Source organism: Myiozetetes cayanensis, unplaced genomic scaffold (genome assembly GCF_022539395.1).
Source record: "Myiozetetes cayanensis isolate MyiCay16 unplaced genomic scaffold, myiCay2020 scf1, whole genome shotgun sequence".
Taxonomy (NCBI): domain Eukaryota; kingdom Metazoa; phylum Chordata; class Aves; order Passeriformes; family Tyrannidae; genus Myiozetetes; species Myiozetetes cayanensis.
Window position 1 is genome coordinate 60457945 of NW_026086604.1, and position 14691 is coordinate 60472635.

Genomic DNA, 14691 nt, shown 5'->3' on the forward strand with positions numbered 1-14691 from the left:
TTTTGTTGTGGAGAAGGATTAAGTGGATAGATGGTATTACACTAATCCTTCCACAGAAGGACTTCTATTGTTTTAAGGATAGTGTGATTCTGTCATGCTTCTGATTTAGGATCTGCCTACTTATTTATTTTTTTTTCCCTTTAAATGTCTTATCAGAGAGAAAAAAATAGTTGATGTAAGACTGATCCTGTTAAGTGCTGAAAATCCTTGGAACACAGGAGAAGTGGAGGATATAGGATTAAAGGAGAATAAGGGTTTTTTTATTTCAAAAGTGACTCTTCACAAGAGCATAGAGAGATGAGAAGGCTTATGTAGTGTGCACAAGCTACAAAGCTCTTGTCTCCTCCATTTTAAGGACAGTAGTTATCTGGCAAGTCCATTAGCATCATGATTACCTTTTACCAGAACAAAGCATAGCTAAAAATAAAGAAGTGAAGCCCCAACAGTTTCTGACTTCAGTTCTGTTGTCACTTAGCTATATCTGTGGTCTCTCCAGAGTAGTGACCTGTTTTGTTCTGATCCACAAAGGAACATGCTTAAGACAAAAACATGAAATAAAACCTCAGCTGTACCCAGTTTCCAGACAAGAGTTGTGAAAGGTTGAGAGTTCCAGTTTTAGACTTCAGGAAACACTTTAAATCTGTGATAGAATCCAATATACTCCTGAACCTGCATTTGGGGTCCAGTCTGAGCAGCTGGTCCTTTTCTCTGTGATGCAATAAGCAGTTTTATGACAGTCCTGCCCTCAGTGTCTTCAAGAAGTAGTAGACAGTCATGTTGTCCATCTACATTCTGTTCTTGGACTATTTATTTGGTGTGATTGGTAATGTGTATTTTCCTTAAATCCCTCAGTTGATTTATTTGATTTCAAATTTTAATACATACAGAGAGGCAAATTTTGCCTGCAGATTAATTGACTCAGTGAATTTTGTGTGTGCAAGGTGCCAGTACTAATGAAGATGGAGTATAGCCCATAAAATGTACCTGTTCCAAGTAGTACTAGAATATAATCTTGTTTGTAGTTTAATAACTTTGAGGTGTTTCGATATATATTTTCATTAACAAGGACTTACACTGAAATCTGGATCTAGCCAATAAATTTTAATAGTCTTTATAGTTGTGCTTTGTATTAGTCTTACAGGAATGTAATTTACTATTTTAATTTTACACAGGATATCTGCATCAGTGCGGTTAAAGAAAAGGATATTGAAGCAAAATTGAAACATGTCATCAGTGAATGGAGTACCCATGCTTTCACTTTTGGCCAATTCAAAACTCGAGGAGAACTCCTTCTGAAAGGATCAGATATATCAGAGAAAATAGCTTTGGTGGAAGACAGCCTCATGGTGCTGGGGTCGCTCATGAGCAATAGGTACAAAATTTAATAAATGCACATACTGCGTAAATCTAATCAACCCCCAAAGTAAACAATTATCATTTTATGTTATTTTTTCTTTTTGACTCATGTTCATACAGGTATAATGCACCATTTAAGTCCACTATACAACAGTGGGTTCAGAAGTTGACCAATACTGCAGAGATAATCGAAAACTGGCTCACTGTACAAAACCTCTGGATTTACCTTGAAGCTGTGTTTGTTGGTGGAGACATTGCAAAACAACTACCTCAGGTATGCTGATTTATGATAACAATATATTGCACCAAGAGATTGCCACATCACAGAGTTTACTTGCCAGTACATATAATGCATATAAGCTTTGTGAGCTGTGCATAGGCAGTTCAGAAGAAGCTTTGCCAAACTGGGATCTGTCTGGTTTAACTGCCTAGAACTTGGTCAAACCTACAGAAACAGGATTGTTTGTAATTCAAGCTCAAACGTTCCTGTCTGCTTACGGTATTAGTGAATCATATGATAGTACAGGGTTCAGAACTACTTAAGGGCACAAAATGGCTCTATCACTTTTGCAATATGTCTCTGTGTGCACGTGTTTATAGGCTGAAAGTTATGTAATAATAGAAAGACAAATTTACTGTATGATGATGCTGTACTCGCTAGGACTCATTTTAACAAAGTCCCACAGAGAGATGCTTACAAGGCTTGGGAGCTGCATGTATGCTAATCTGAGTGAACTGTTTCAACCTCTTCAAGAGGCAGTTACGACCTTCCATGATAGCAGCTGCAAGAGAGTTAAGGAATGATCTGACTTCCTGCAGGAGAGAAAGAGCAGGAGTCATCCTTTTTGTTAAGTTTCCTAATTAGGGGTTTTCATCTAATTTTAACACACCATAGTTCAATCAACTGGATCAATTGAGTTCTGTACGTAACAGAACCATGATTATTGGGAAATTACTAGATGCTATTTTAGGCCGCATATAATTAAAGGGTTACAATTTCCCAAATTAATATAAATTTTTGTAAGATAAAGAAAGCTTTCTTAACTGTTGTTTAAGATAACAGTACTTTTTTTTTTTTTTTTTTAGTTCGAGAGATATATTTATGTTGTTAATCCTTATCAGAGAACCAATGAGCAGTTTTTGCAGATGAACAAATGCTGCAGCACAGCTGAACCATTTAATAACTGCTAAAGCTACTTCTTCCAAGGATGATAGATACATGAGCCAATATTCTGGAAAAAAGCAATGTGGTGACTGTCTTTAAAGAAGTAGGAGAAGGAACAGCTTGGTGGAGGAGTAATGATAGATGAGTGGGCTTAATTCCAGTTTCTTGATGAATGTTGCAATAAGTAACTGTTAGCATCTGGAAGTTAGCAAGGAGATGTTAGTAACAGTCAGTGTGGATTTGTTAGGAACAAAACATGTCAAACAAATCTAATTTCTTTTTAGGTTGGATGAGAAGCTTTGTGGATAGAGGAAAAACTGTAGTTGGCATATATCTTAATAGACTTTTGACATTGTCTCTGATATACTAGAAAATGAGTTTTAGCTTGCTGGTATGTAAAATGAAGGCAGAAGAATGGAATGAATAAACAGCAATAACTCATAACGAGAATATTGTACCTGGTTTTGGCCAAAGAAACACACAGACAAATTTGAGACAGCATAGAACAGGGTAGTAAGAATGAGGAAGTACCCAGAAAGGATGATGCACAAGAAAAGATTCAACAAACTAGGCTTGTTTGGTTTGAAGAAGAGGAAAAACTGAAGAGAAGATGTGAGAAGTTTTTTTAAAATATAAGAGTTGTTCTCAATAGAAAATAAAAAATGTGTTCTCTATATGTGATTAAGGTTAGATATTAAAACAGTCACCAGTAACAAAGATTGCTTGGAAAGGCTTCTAAATCTCCATCATTAAACATCATTAAACACCTGAAAGACAGATATTTTGGATATGACCCTACCTTATGACAGACAGATTGCTTTGGATGGTCTTTTGAGCTCTATTCTAGCTGTCAGATAATTTATGACTCCATTTTATTTGTTGTAGGTGAATAAAGAGTTTTTAATGTCAATATTCCCAGTGTATAAAAATATTTATTCTTTAGCTCCCAGTTGTCTCCCTTCACCTACTATACCTTACAAGTGCAGCAGCTTCAGACTGTTTTTACTGGTTTTGTTTGTCAAGTGTTACTACTAACAACTTAGGTGACATTGTCTAGTGCTATTAGGAAGACTAATTTCTGGGAAGCCTGCTGTTTGAGTTTTCTAGTGTGTGTTGGAATCCTTTTTTTGTGGACAATTTTGGTGCCCAACAGGAAGTAAAAGACATTTTTCAGAACTGTGTCCCAGTGTAGTCTTTCTAATGCAGTTTGACCTCTGGTCATTATAAGCACTGATCATCATAAGCATGCCTCGAAATATTCATGCATTAGTCCTGCAAAGAATACTTGAACAACAAGGGAAATATTAAACTGTTACCTTGTCTCATGGAATTATTTAATTTTTAGAATGTGACAAACATTGGGAAAAGCTAATGTATTTATCCTGTACTTCAGGAAGCCAGAAGATTTCAGAACATTGATAAATCATGGCAGAGAATTATGCACAGAGCGCATGAAACATCAAACATTGTGCAGTGCTGTGTTGGAGATGAGACTCTGGCACAGCTATTACCCCATTTGCTGGAACAGCTGGAAGTCTGTCAGAAATCACTGACTGGCTATTTGGAAAAAAAACGGTTAATATTTCCAAGATTTTTTTTCATATCTGACCCTGCTCTTTTGGAAATCCTTGGTCAAGCATCTGATTCTCACACTATTCAGGTACAAGTAATAAAGCAATATGTTTATATGCTCAGTATTACTAAGTGAGGACCATGGAGGATTTTATTATTTATTTGAGAGAATTTCTTGCACTTATGGAAAGATTTATAGAATCTTCTAATGCAGCATTTAAAGACAAAGTAAGAATGATATATATGATCAGTTTATGGAGGTGTTTTGTTTTGTTTGTTTTTTTTCTGATTCTGTTGTAGGCGCATTTATTAAGTTTGTTTGACAATGTTAACCGAGTGGGATTTCATGAAAAAAACTACGACCAGATTTTATTGTTTGAATCTCAAGAAGGAGAACAGGTCAATATTATTGAACCAGTTTTAGCTCAGGTAATGAAAATACATATTGAAGTTTTTCATGACTTGATTTAAAGTAGATTTATGTTTTAGAGACCAACAGTATCACATCATGCTATTATTTGACTAGCTGAATAAAAACCTTCCAGTGTGAACATCAAGAGCAAAGACTAGAGAGGACAGGACATTTGTGTCATTTTGTAACGATTGCTTTACCTGTTTTCTCAGCAGTACTGCTGCGAAGTGTCAAATCCATCACATATGTCTAGAAGGGCAGTGGAGCAGACAGAGGAAAGGAATCTTTTAAAGATTCGAGAATAACAAAGAGGGGAATGGGAGTATGGAGGACTGGGATAAAAGTCACGTAGAGCTTTTGCCTCTTGTGAATTATTCATAAACTAATTCTCTAAAAGTACTTTCTTGTTTATTTCAGGGCAATGTGGAATTCTGGCTAGGTCAGCTGCTGAATGGGATTAGGAAAACAATCCACACCATCATTAGACAGGCATCAATGGCCATTAACGATTCAGAATTTAAGCTGTATGACTTTCAGGCAATGTTTCCTGCACAAATAGGACTTCTGGGAATTCAAATGATCTGGACCAGAGATGCAGAGAAGGCACTGAACAGTACCAAAACTGACAAAAAGGTAGTATTTAATGAATCTTTGGGGATTTATTAAAAGCATTGTTTGTAACAGTGAATATTGTGAAAAGTTAAAATTAACACCTAGGAAAAAGCACAAAGTACTAGTTAATTAACCAGAATAAAAAATAAGCTAGCAGGAAAACAGAATGATATAGAATGTGTTAAGAAGTCACACCTCCTCATTATCTCCCAGCGTGTGCTTTAGAATTGTTCCTAATCCGGTGATTTTTCTCTGTTGTTCTGTTACTGCAGTCAGCTTGGAACAGGACAGCTTCTCAGTTTGGGAATATAGGGAGTCTTATACTATTACTTTCCCAAAATCAAATTAGGAAAGAAATAAGAGCTCCCAAACTTTGTGGAAATAACTGTGCTTTGTGAGCATTGGCCTTCCCTACCTGAATGTATTAGATTCTTCAGTGGATGAACTCTTCTTTTTAGGGAGGGGGAATGAATAAGAGCAATTTGAGAAGGTGTTTGTTTAATCCCAAACACGTGGAGAAGATGCTGTTAACACCAAGGTGTTATTACTAACACTGAATCTATGAAAGGGGAAGGAAAAGGTGTGAATTAAAGAGTTGCACATTATCGTTAATCAAGAATGTACAGTGAGATGGAACAAAGAACTAGTAACACCATCCTACCATAAAAGTAAATGCAGGGCAATGGTCCTGTGCTGTGCTTTGATGCTGAATGAAAGTAAGAACTCTAGACTATGGAGAAGATCATGTAGTGCTACATTTTCTGCACTGTACAAAGCTTTAAAAGGGTATAGGCCTGATTTTAAAAAGGTTGTAGACCACTACAGTTCATAGACTAACTAGATGTCAAGATTCTTTTGCATTAACTAGGAAAACAGCTTTTGGTTTTTTTTTTTTTTTTTTTTTTCTGGGAAAGGGACTGAACTCTGTGTGTGTGTTTGGGGGGCAGGGAGGTAATTTAATACTCTGTTAGTTTTAACAGTGTTTTTAGCATTTTTTTCAGCAAACAGTGTGAATTTTAGGCTATGCATATATTTACAGAAAGCTAGTGTGATTGTTCTCTCACAGATTTGAAACAGAAGTATAAATGAGCTACTCTTTCTGAAACCTCGGTGCTTTTTAATTTATTGTGTACCAGAAGCAGAAGGGCAGAGGCTGATGCTGTTTACCTAAGTCAGTATTGTATTTTGTGGATTTTCATAACCTATCTGGTACCACAAAATAAATTATTATTTTAGCATTGGCATGTAAAATTCCACTACATTTCCCCCCTCCTCTGCTCAGAGGATGTGATAGACCTCCAGGTTCCTATTCCCCCTAAAGAGTAGATACTGCTCAGGCTGATATGTAATACCCAAACCCAGAGACTGGTGTTTCTGAATGTATGCCGGGATTCAGTCAGCTGAAGCTGTAATGTATAGTAAAAGGAGCAATTGTCTTGGAATAAAATCTTTTAATATGACCTCTTCACTTAGATATAACCTTATTGTACTCTGTTGGGTAAGAATGCACGCATGGAGGGCAAACTGCAAATCCAAGTTTAGGATTCCTAGCCTTATAAATACAAAGCAGAATACAGAGGTCACGTGTGTTTGCAAATGTTTATTTATTTTTTATTCTAAACATTGGAAGAACAAATGGTGTTTATATTAATATTTATGTTCTTGCTCTATGGAAAAGGTAATGCACACAACAAATCAGAAGTTTTTGGAACTTTTAAATGATTTGATTGACATGACAACACACAATCTGACAAGAATGGAGCGCACAAAATATGAAACTTTAATCACCATCCATGTGCACCAAAAGGATATCTTTGATGATTTGGTAAGTTTTGGCAAACCTTTAATGGACTTTCTGTAGAAGGTTTCGCACATACCAAAAAATGTAGCACAAATTTTGCAATCTCTTCCCTTCGAGTAGCTCTGACATTATTTCTGTGATAGACCATATCAGATTTAGTTTGATTTTATACAAATGTCATGCAGAGATAAGGATGAATTATATATAAATGTTAGGAAGTTCAGACTTCAATTTTTAAAATGGTTGTTTATAATACCCATCATGCACAAAGTCACTGTGAGCAAAAGAATTTAACTTTTGTGATTGAATTGTTCCCTCACCTTAAAGATTTAATGCATAATATGATTGAAATGTCAGCATAAAAACCTGTCCATTTACTACTGGTATCAATCATGTAATTTCCAGGCCAACCTATGTATTGATTTAAGGTAATAGTTATTCAAAGGTAAAAGCAGCGAGGCTCCATATATTTGAAAAGGGTAGCAAAAATAAACAGAACAGAACAGATTTGGATTTTTTAATAACTGAGTAACATCAGGCTTTCTTTAGATAAGTATATTAAATAAATGAAAGTATAATTATAAAAATAGAAGTAGAATAATTTTCAAAAAGCTTGCGTGATGCAAAGCCCAATAATTCAATACGAGATTGCTTAATTTATGCATATGTTAGGAAGATAAAAATTAAGTGCATGTGTAAAGAAAGATAGAATATAATAAAGAAAAATACTAAAAGCTAGAAAGAAAACTGCTGGCTCCTAAGATAGGCATGGGGTTTTATCCTCTGCCTGTAGTTTTGAATTTATTTTCATCATTATCTTCTTAATTGGACATTTTATTATAAATTAATTCAATGTCATATTATAATAAAATTAAATGACACAAAACTGGTTAAATTTATAAGGCTTATATGTGAAATAAAAAGTCAGGAGCAATCCAAAACTGGGCAAAGGGTTCTTGATTGGTAAAGTTATATTACCCTTCTCTCTTAAAACATTCTTTTCTCTGCTAAACATGTCCTTTTATGGTTGAGATAAAGTACAAGGAAGTGGCTGAAATTCCAGAACCTCCTTTTCCCATTACGCTGTGTTTGCAAGGCCAATAAATACGATTACACAGTCTGTAAAAGGCTGGTGATTTTGAGATGAAGTGTCAAAAATAATGAATCAAGATTTATTAATATACCACAAATTTAAATATGTGTGTGACAAGTACATACTAAAAAATAGACCCCAAATATAGCACATAGACATGTGTACAATGAATTCAAATGTTGTCCATAATTTAATATTTCTGTGAGTAATGGCACAGATACCATACAGTGTAAACAGTGTTGTTACTTCAGTTTTTAAGAAGTTTTCCATCACTGTTCTTCAATATCTCTGTAAGACACAATCCATAATCTCTGCATACAATACAGAGTAAAATCAAAGTGGTCAGGAGGTTTAGAGCACGTCATAGACAGGTTTGAAAAGATAATTCTCACGTCTTGACTCCTGACAGGTTCTGTGCTCGTTTTTCCCAATCAGGAATTTGTATGAAGTAGGCTTCTTTTTTTTTCCGGTATGGAATTTAAGATTAATTTTTTGTACGGTTTATTTCTGTATTAATGATTTTTCTTTTCCATTATAGGTCCGTATGAACATTAAATCTCCATCTGATTTTGAATGGCAAAAACAGTCTCGATTTTATTTTCTTGAGGACCTGGATAAATGCATCATCAAAATCACTGATGTAGAGTTCACCTACTGCAATGAATACCTGGGGTGCACAGACAGGCTTGTAATAACTCCCTTAACTGACAGGTAGTTATAAAAAGAATGCAGTGCACAGTATTGGAGCTAAGATTTAATTCCTTTGACTTAATTCCCTTAACTTTTGTGTGTGTCAGAATTAATTAGGTTGCACTACGATGCTGCAATATCACTGGTGAACAGCAGAGGCCAGTGCTCATATATTCAGCTATCGAGAGTTGACTTCTTTTTGAGTGTCTTCTCGAGCTATATGAGGTTTGATAGGCATTGAAAAACTTATTTGTGCTCAAAATAAATATACCTGAACTTCATACACTTCACCAGCCTAAACAGAGTGAATCTAAGAACCAATATATTGCTGCTTTTAATAAGGTAGTAGTTGCATGAGAATTTGGTATTATGGCAAGTGATTCCTTTGAAGTCACCCTGGAGAGAAAAACAGTAACTCAGGACATAGCACTGAATAACTAGTGTCAGTATGGTTTTAAACAAGGCCTATAGAGAATTATAGGGCTACAAACACAGAAAAAGCTCTGAAGGCAAACATAAGGAGAATTTTTTATTGCTGAAATGTTAGTTATACAGCATAGTTCAAACTTTATTAGTGCCTATTTTCCTAAAGTAGTTGGTTGGTGCTTCAGCTAGGCTACAGGCAGGGGTGTTTGCCATGCCAGAGCTTGTTCTTTTGGGTATGGATAAGAATGTCTAAAAACCGTGCATATTCAGTAATTTATGGAGTCATAGAATGGTTTGGACTGGAAGAGACATTAAAGATCATCTAGTTCCAACCCCCTTGCCATGGCCTGGGATACTTTCCACTAGACTAGGTTGCTCAAAGCCTCATCTTGAATTAATGTTGGAACTGCCTTTGCACTCTCTGTGCTGCTAGATTTCATCTAATAGTGAAAATTCAGATTTTTGCCAATTTCTGAACAAAAATTATTCCCAGTGAGCTGTTAAGAAAGTCAAAACCCTGTATTTGGATACCTGGCTTTTAATATGTAACACACGTCTGCCAAACTGTATGTTATGCATCCTGCTGTTCCTATGTTAGATTAGAAGTCCGTTTGCAGCAGTAAACATGCAATGGATTAGGGGATATGGCAGCATTAACATGCTGACAATATTTTTGCCTATCAGGACAGCCTGTATCAAGAGAATGTTGTCATTCAAAATTTATTCACAGAATTAAAATGCAGCTAGGGAACTGTCACGGCACCAAGCCTGCCAGAATTCAAAAGGTGTTTGGACAATGCTCCCAGGCACATTGTGTGGGTTTTGGGTTTGTTCTTTGCAGAGCCAGGAATTGGACTCAAAGACCCTGTTGGGTCTCCTCCAAATCAGGAATGGATTTCCCCAGTCTTCCCTCTTGTGCATTACCCTCCTGGAACTCAAAGACCTCATGTGACTGGCAGCACTGCTGTGGTTTGGCATGCTGGTAGAGAAATGTCAGGAACAGTAGCTGCTTCCAGCCTCTGTGCCTTCCTATTGTCAGATCAGAGAGCCCATCCTGTGTGCTCCGGGGAGAGAGTAGGAGGATGGGGAAGAAGGTAGAAATCCAGTGGGTCTGGGTGCTGCAGAGTGAGGCTGAGTCATGGAAGGAGGCATATGATACTGTGAATAAATCACAATAGTACAGTCTTTTAGTATTCAGCATTTAGAATTGGCCTGTGGATTTCCTGGGCTGTTGCAGTCATCACTGTGCTGGATGGATGCTTTTCTGCAGGTGGATGGAAGTTGGTACCTGGTAACTCAGATTCACTGTGCCCAAAGGCAGCAACTGAGGACTTACCACATGGAAGCACAGCCGTTTCTGCCCCCTTCCCCAGCTCTGTATAATACAACTATCGTGTTTGCTTTAATGGACTTGAAGTAATTAATAGTAGAAAAAGATTCATAGGTCTCTTTATTCTGTCTTTAGGTGTTACATCACTCTGGCACAGGCCCTGGGCATGAGTATGGGTGGTGCACCAGCAGGACCTGCAGGGACAGGGAAAACAGAGACGACTAAAGACATGGGCAAGTGCCTGGGAAAGTATGTTGTTGTTTTCAATTGTTCAGACCAAATGGACTACAGAGGACTTGGTCGTATCTATAAAGGTAAGAAAATATCTGGTTTGTTCATTTTAGAGTTATAAGTTTTTGTCTTTTTGGTAGTGAATTAACAATCATAAGTAGCATATTTTTATCTCTGTTTCCTCTTATTTCCAGGCACTCATCAACTTTATCTGATATTTGATTATTTCTCCTTGGGTTTTTTCCCCTTTTTCTCCTGCATGTTTTCCAGGGGTTTTTTTGGTGGTTGATTTGTTTGTTTGGTTTTTTTAAATATTATTGAAAGATGTTTCCTATCTATGCCTTCTTTTCCTTTTCCATTTTAATAATTTCTACTGTTTGGGGTCTTTTTTAATGCCTCTGTCACAGTCATTCCAAGAGGGGATGATATTTACCCCTCCTTTGCCATTTTTGTGTCAAACAAGGCAATCATATATGAAGCTCAGTGATGTTGTGCAAGGCAAGGAAATAGGCAAAGTGATGTAGTGTCTTATTTCAAACTCTAGAACTTTTTTTGAAACCAGGAAAATGAGATAGTGGTCAAACTGATAACTTTCTTGCACGTATTTACTATTGTTTAAATGGACAGATAGATCACAGAACACCACTATTTTCTGTGAGTGGTGGAACACAGGCTATCATAATTTTCACCATTGTGATATCTCCTGAAGGCTAAAATATATCCTGGAGACAATTTCTAGTTTTAATTAAGAAGTCAGCAAAGCTGACCAAAAATTTTTAAACAGAGGAATATTTCTAAGCTTGAAACTGAACCACCTGTGCATGTGAATACCTTCAGTCAAGATCACAATTTTCTCAAAGCATCTCTTGTAACCCCCACAGCTTTGGGTTAACTTCTAGTTGCACATCTTTTATCATGTGTGCAGACCCTTAGTGTCACAGGTTTATTTTACTCAATGGTAATAAACAGAAGAGGGTTGGGACTTGCTTGCTTACTGACTAAATATGAATATGCTCATAACACCGAATGAAGTAATTTACTAGGTCTCTGCTTTACCTGAAGTCATCAGTCCATAGCAGGGATATCAGACTTTGTTTCCCATTGGAGTGGGTTTGTCTTTGATCTCACCAAGCTGTTGTCATCTTCCTTTCTGTTCCTTCTGTGAGAACGTCTGTACCTCTTTGTTAGCACCTTTTCTCCTGACTCCTTGGTGATCCACATTTTCTATTAAAAACTTATATTAAGCTGTTTGTGACTTGTATCAGTTCAGATATCTAGACTCTGTATCCTTGCTTTGTTTCTGTCTTCTTATCCTGACCACTTTGGTAACTTATTCTTTCCCATTTCAGATTGAGGTCTTGCTGAGAGGTTTCCTAACTCCATGCAGCAGGTGGCATTACAGAACAAGTGAATTTTTTTCCTTTCCCAAGGAAAAATTATTCAGTTAGAACTGAACCTCACCATTCTATAAAGAAATTGATTTCAAAACCCTTTAAGATACAGACAATAAGTGTAAGAGACAATATTATACAGAACTAAGTTTTCTAGTTAAAAAATATCCAGTTTTAGAACTTTTCCTTGTTGCCTCCCAAAGAGTAGATATTTATGTTTAATAAACAAAGTAGAAAAAAACACACTTTTTGGGGGTTTCTTTTTAGAATGGGTCCTAGGAGTCATATGACACATTTAACAAAAGGGACAACTGCTTTTGAAAAATATCTGCCATAATTTTTTTGTCAGGGAGCAGCAAGAATGGGGAAGCTCTATGAGGGAAGACAAGCTAGGGTGACTACCATAATGGCAGGGGCAAGGACTTCACTCACCAGGGCACAGTCCCACAGTACCTAAACAGGGCAGGTTGTTGACAGCTTATTCCATCAGCTGTCCACTGACCATCAGATAAGGTGAAATAACCAGCTGGATCCAGGATCCATCTAGGAAGTTCAGTCAGAAACAGCAGCAGGCAGGACTGGAGGTAAGACCTGTGGAGTTCTGGAGTCCTCCAGGAAGCTCAGTCAGAAGTTCAGCATAAGAGAAAATAGGACTACAGCCTACACACAACACAGTTCAGACGTGCCTGAGCTGAAATGGAACTCCTGGACTGCAGAACGGAGTGTGGGTAGAAGCCCCAGGTAAGGCTGGTCAGGGCAATTAAGGCCTCCTGTTGCATCCAAGGCCCTCATATTCCACATACAAGAGGGAAAACATCAGTTAAAGGACTTGCTGCAACATCAGTGAAGTCAAGGAACATTCTGCATTATTTTTAAAGACAGTAGGATTGGATATTTCATGTTTTAAATTTTGTAACTCTCTATAGAATTACTTTAATCTTTGTCTCATTATGGCATTGTGGTATTTGTATATATTCCATTTGCCTTTAAATTTTTTAATTAAGTCCATGAGACTTTTTATTCTCTTCAAATTCTTTTCCTTTGGAGTATCTTTTTCCTTATGGTATCACAGAAGCAGTTTAGGAGAAGATTACTCTACATATGGAATGGAGATGAATTTCAAGGGAGGTCTGCAGTATTGCCCTGACTGAATCAATTCTGAAGGAGCCAATTTTGGCTATACTACCACTGGTTTTGATCTGGTTTGACACTTCTAATTTTGTTGAAGAGTTCTTCCAAAATTACACAGATAAAAAATACCAATTGATGCAAGAATATTAAAAGAATATTGAATATGAAAAAAACCCAAAAAACCATAAAAAATGAATGTAAGAAAATAAACATAAAAGTGGCCTCAAGAGGATTTGAAGTAAGATGAGAGTTTCTAGAGGAACACCTTAAAGGGCAAAAGAAGATAAGACAAGGAAAATTAGAGGGAAAGGAAGTAGGATAATATTAGCAGAACAGGCCAAGCAAAGACAAGAGAAGAAAAACATGAAAGAGAAAATAAGACAAAGTGAAAAAGTATGTATCCATCATATTATTATTATTGATTTTTGAGTACTTTCTCTTCAATTAGCTTAAGTGTCTCAAGGAATTAATTTTATAAATAAACCACCCATTGATTTATTTTACCAGTGCCTACCACTGTAGGCTTTGATACAGAAGATATGGGGATTTGGGGAGCTCTGGGCAGAGTTATTCAACACTGCAAACACACAGATGCCTTTTCTTGGACATGTGCTTTTTTCCTGCATTTAGCAATGCCTTCTAATGGTTTAAGCCAAGCTGAGTTCCACCACTTCAGTGAAATGAATTAAAACCCCTCTGAACATTTCTAGGTACTGACCCAGACTCTTCCTGGCCCCAAGCAATAGGAAATACTAGTCCAGAGTGGGATTTGGGAAGGGAGAGGTGGCATCCATGAAGCTCCTACATAGACTTAGTAGCCTTTGTCTCTTGTGAAATGGATGTGGAACAGCAGAGGATTACACAATTTTCCCACTATTGCTCTGGAAAGCTGCCACTGTAGACTGTCCTATTTCAATACTACTAATATGACACAGAAGGAATACTTTACTGTCCCAGAAGCCATTAATTTCGTGATATTTATGTGTAATACTGTCTGTCTAGAACTCCATGGCCAGTTCCAAATAACAGTTCTAAGTGTGACATCAGATTCTTCTCTCTCGAACAGCAGGATGCTAATCTCCAACAATTTTTTACCTATGAATTGCTGTAAAATACTACAATGCTTCTGTCAGAAATGTAGTGATCTCTATTTGATTTTGTGCTTTTCATGTAGGTAGGTATCTCTCAAGCTCAGCTTTGACAATTTCACCCTCTGCATAGATGAGTTTCCATGCTATATGCATATTTATGCTACTAAGTACTATATTATTGAACACTTTCTGCCTTATGGTTGCTATAGAAGTCTAGAATTCTTTGTAAAGAAGTTTATGTATCTTTCTTTCAAGCAATGATTCTTTTTCTGTGTGTCATTAATGCTCAGACAAATTTATTTTGGTTTTACTTCTCATTTTACTCTGTGTTCATCTCTGTTCTTCTCATGTTACATTAAGCTGTATAGAACATGCTCTATTTTATATATA

General features: G+C 36.6%; 1 protein-coding gene across 1 annotated transcript in view; it reads left to right on the plus strand.

Moving 5' to 3' along the window:
• Positions 1 to 14691, plus strand: part of LOC126642910 (dynein axonemal heavy chain 5-like) — a 154754-nt gene that overhangs the window by 41880 nt on the left and 98183 nt on the right. The window contains 8 exon segments of the mRNA XM_050320941.1: positions 1173 to 1372; positions 1477 to 1630; positions 3915 to 4181; positions 4394 to 4522; positions 4923 to 5138; positions 6796 to 6942; positions 8550 to 8722; positions 10593 to 10771. Of these exon segments, the coding sequence (XP_050176898.1) occupies positions 1173 to 1372; positions 1477 to 1630; positions 3915 to 4181; positions 4394 to 4522; positions 4923 to 5138; positions 6796 to 6942; positions 8550 to 8722; positions 10593 to 10771 (1465 nt within the window).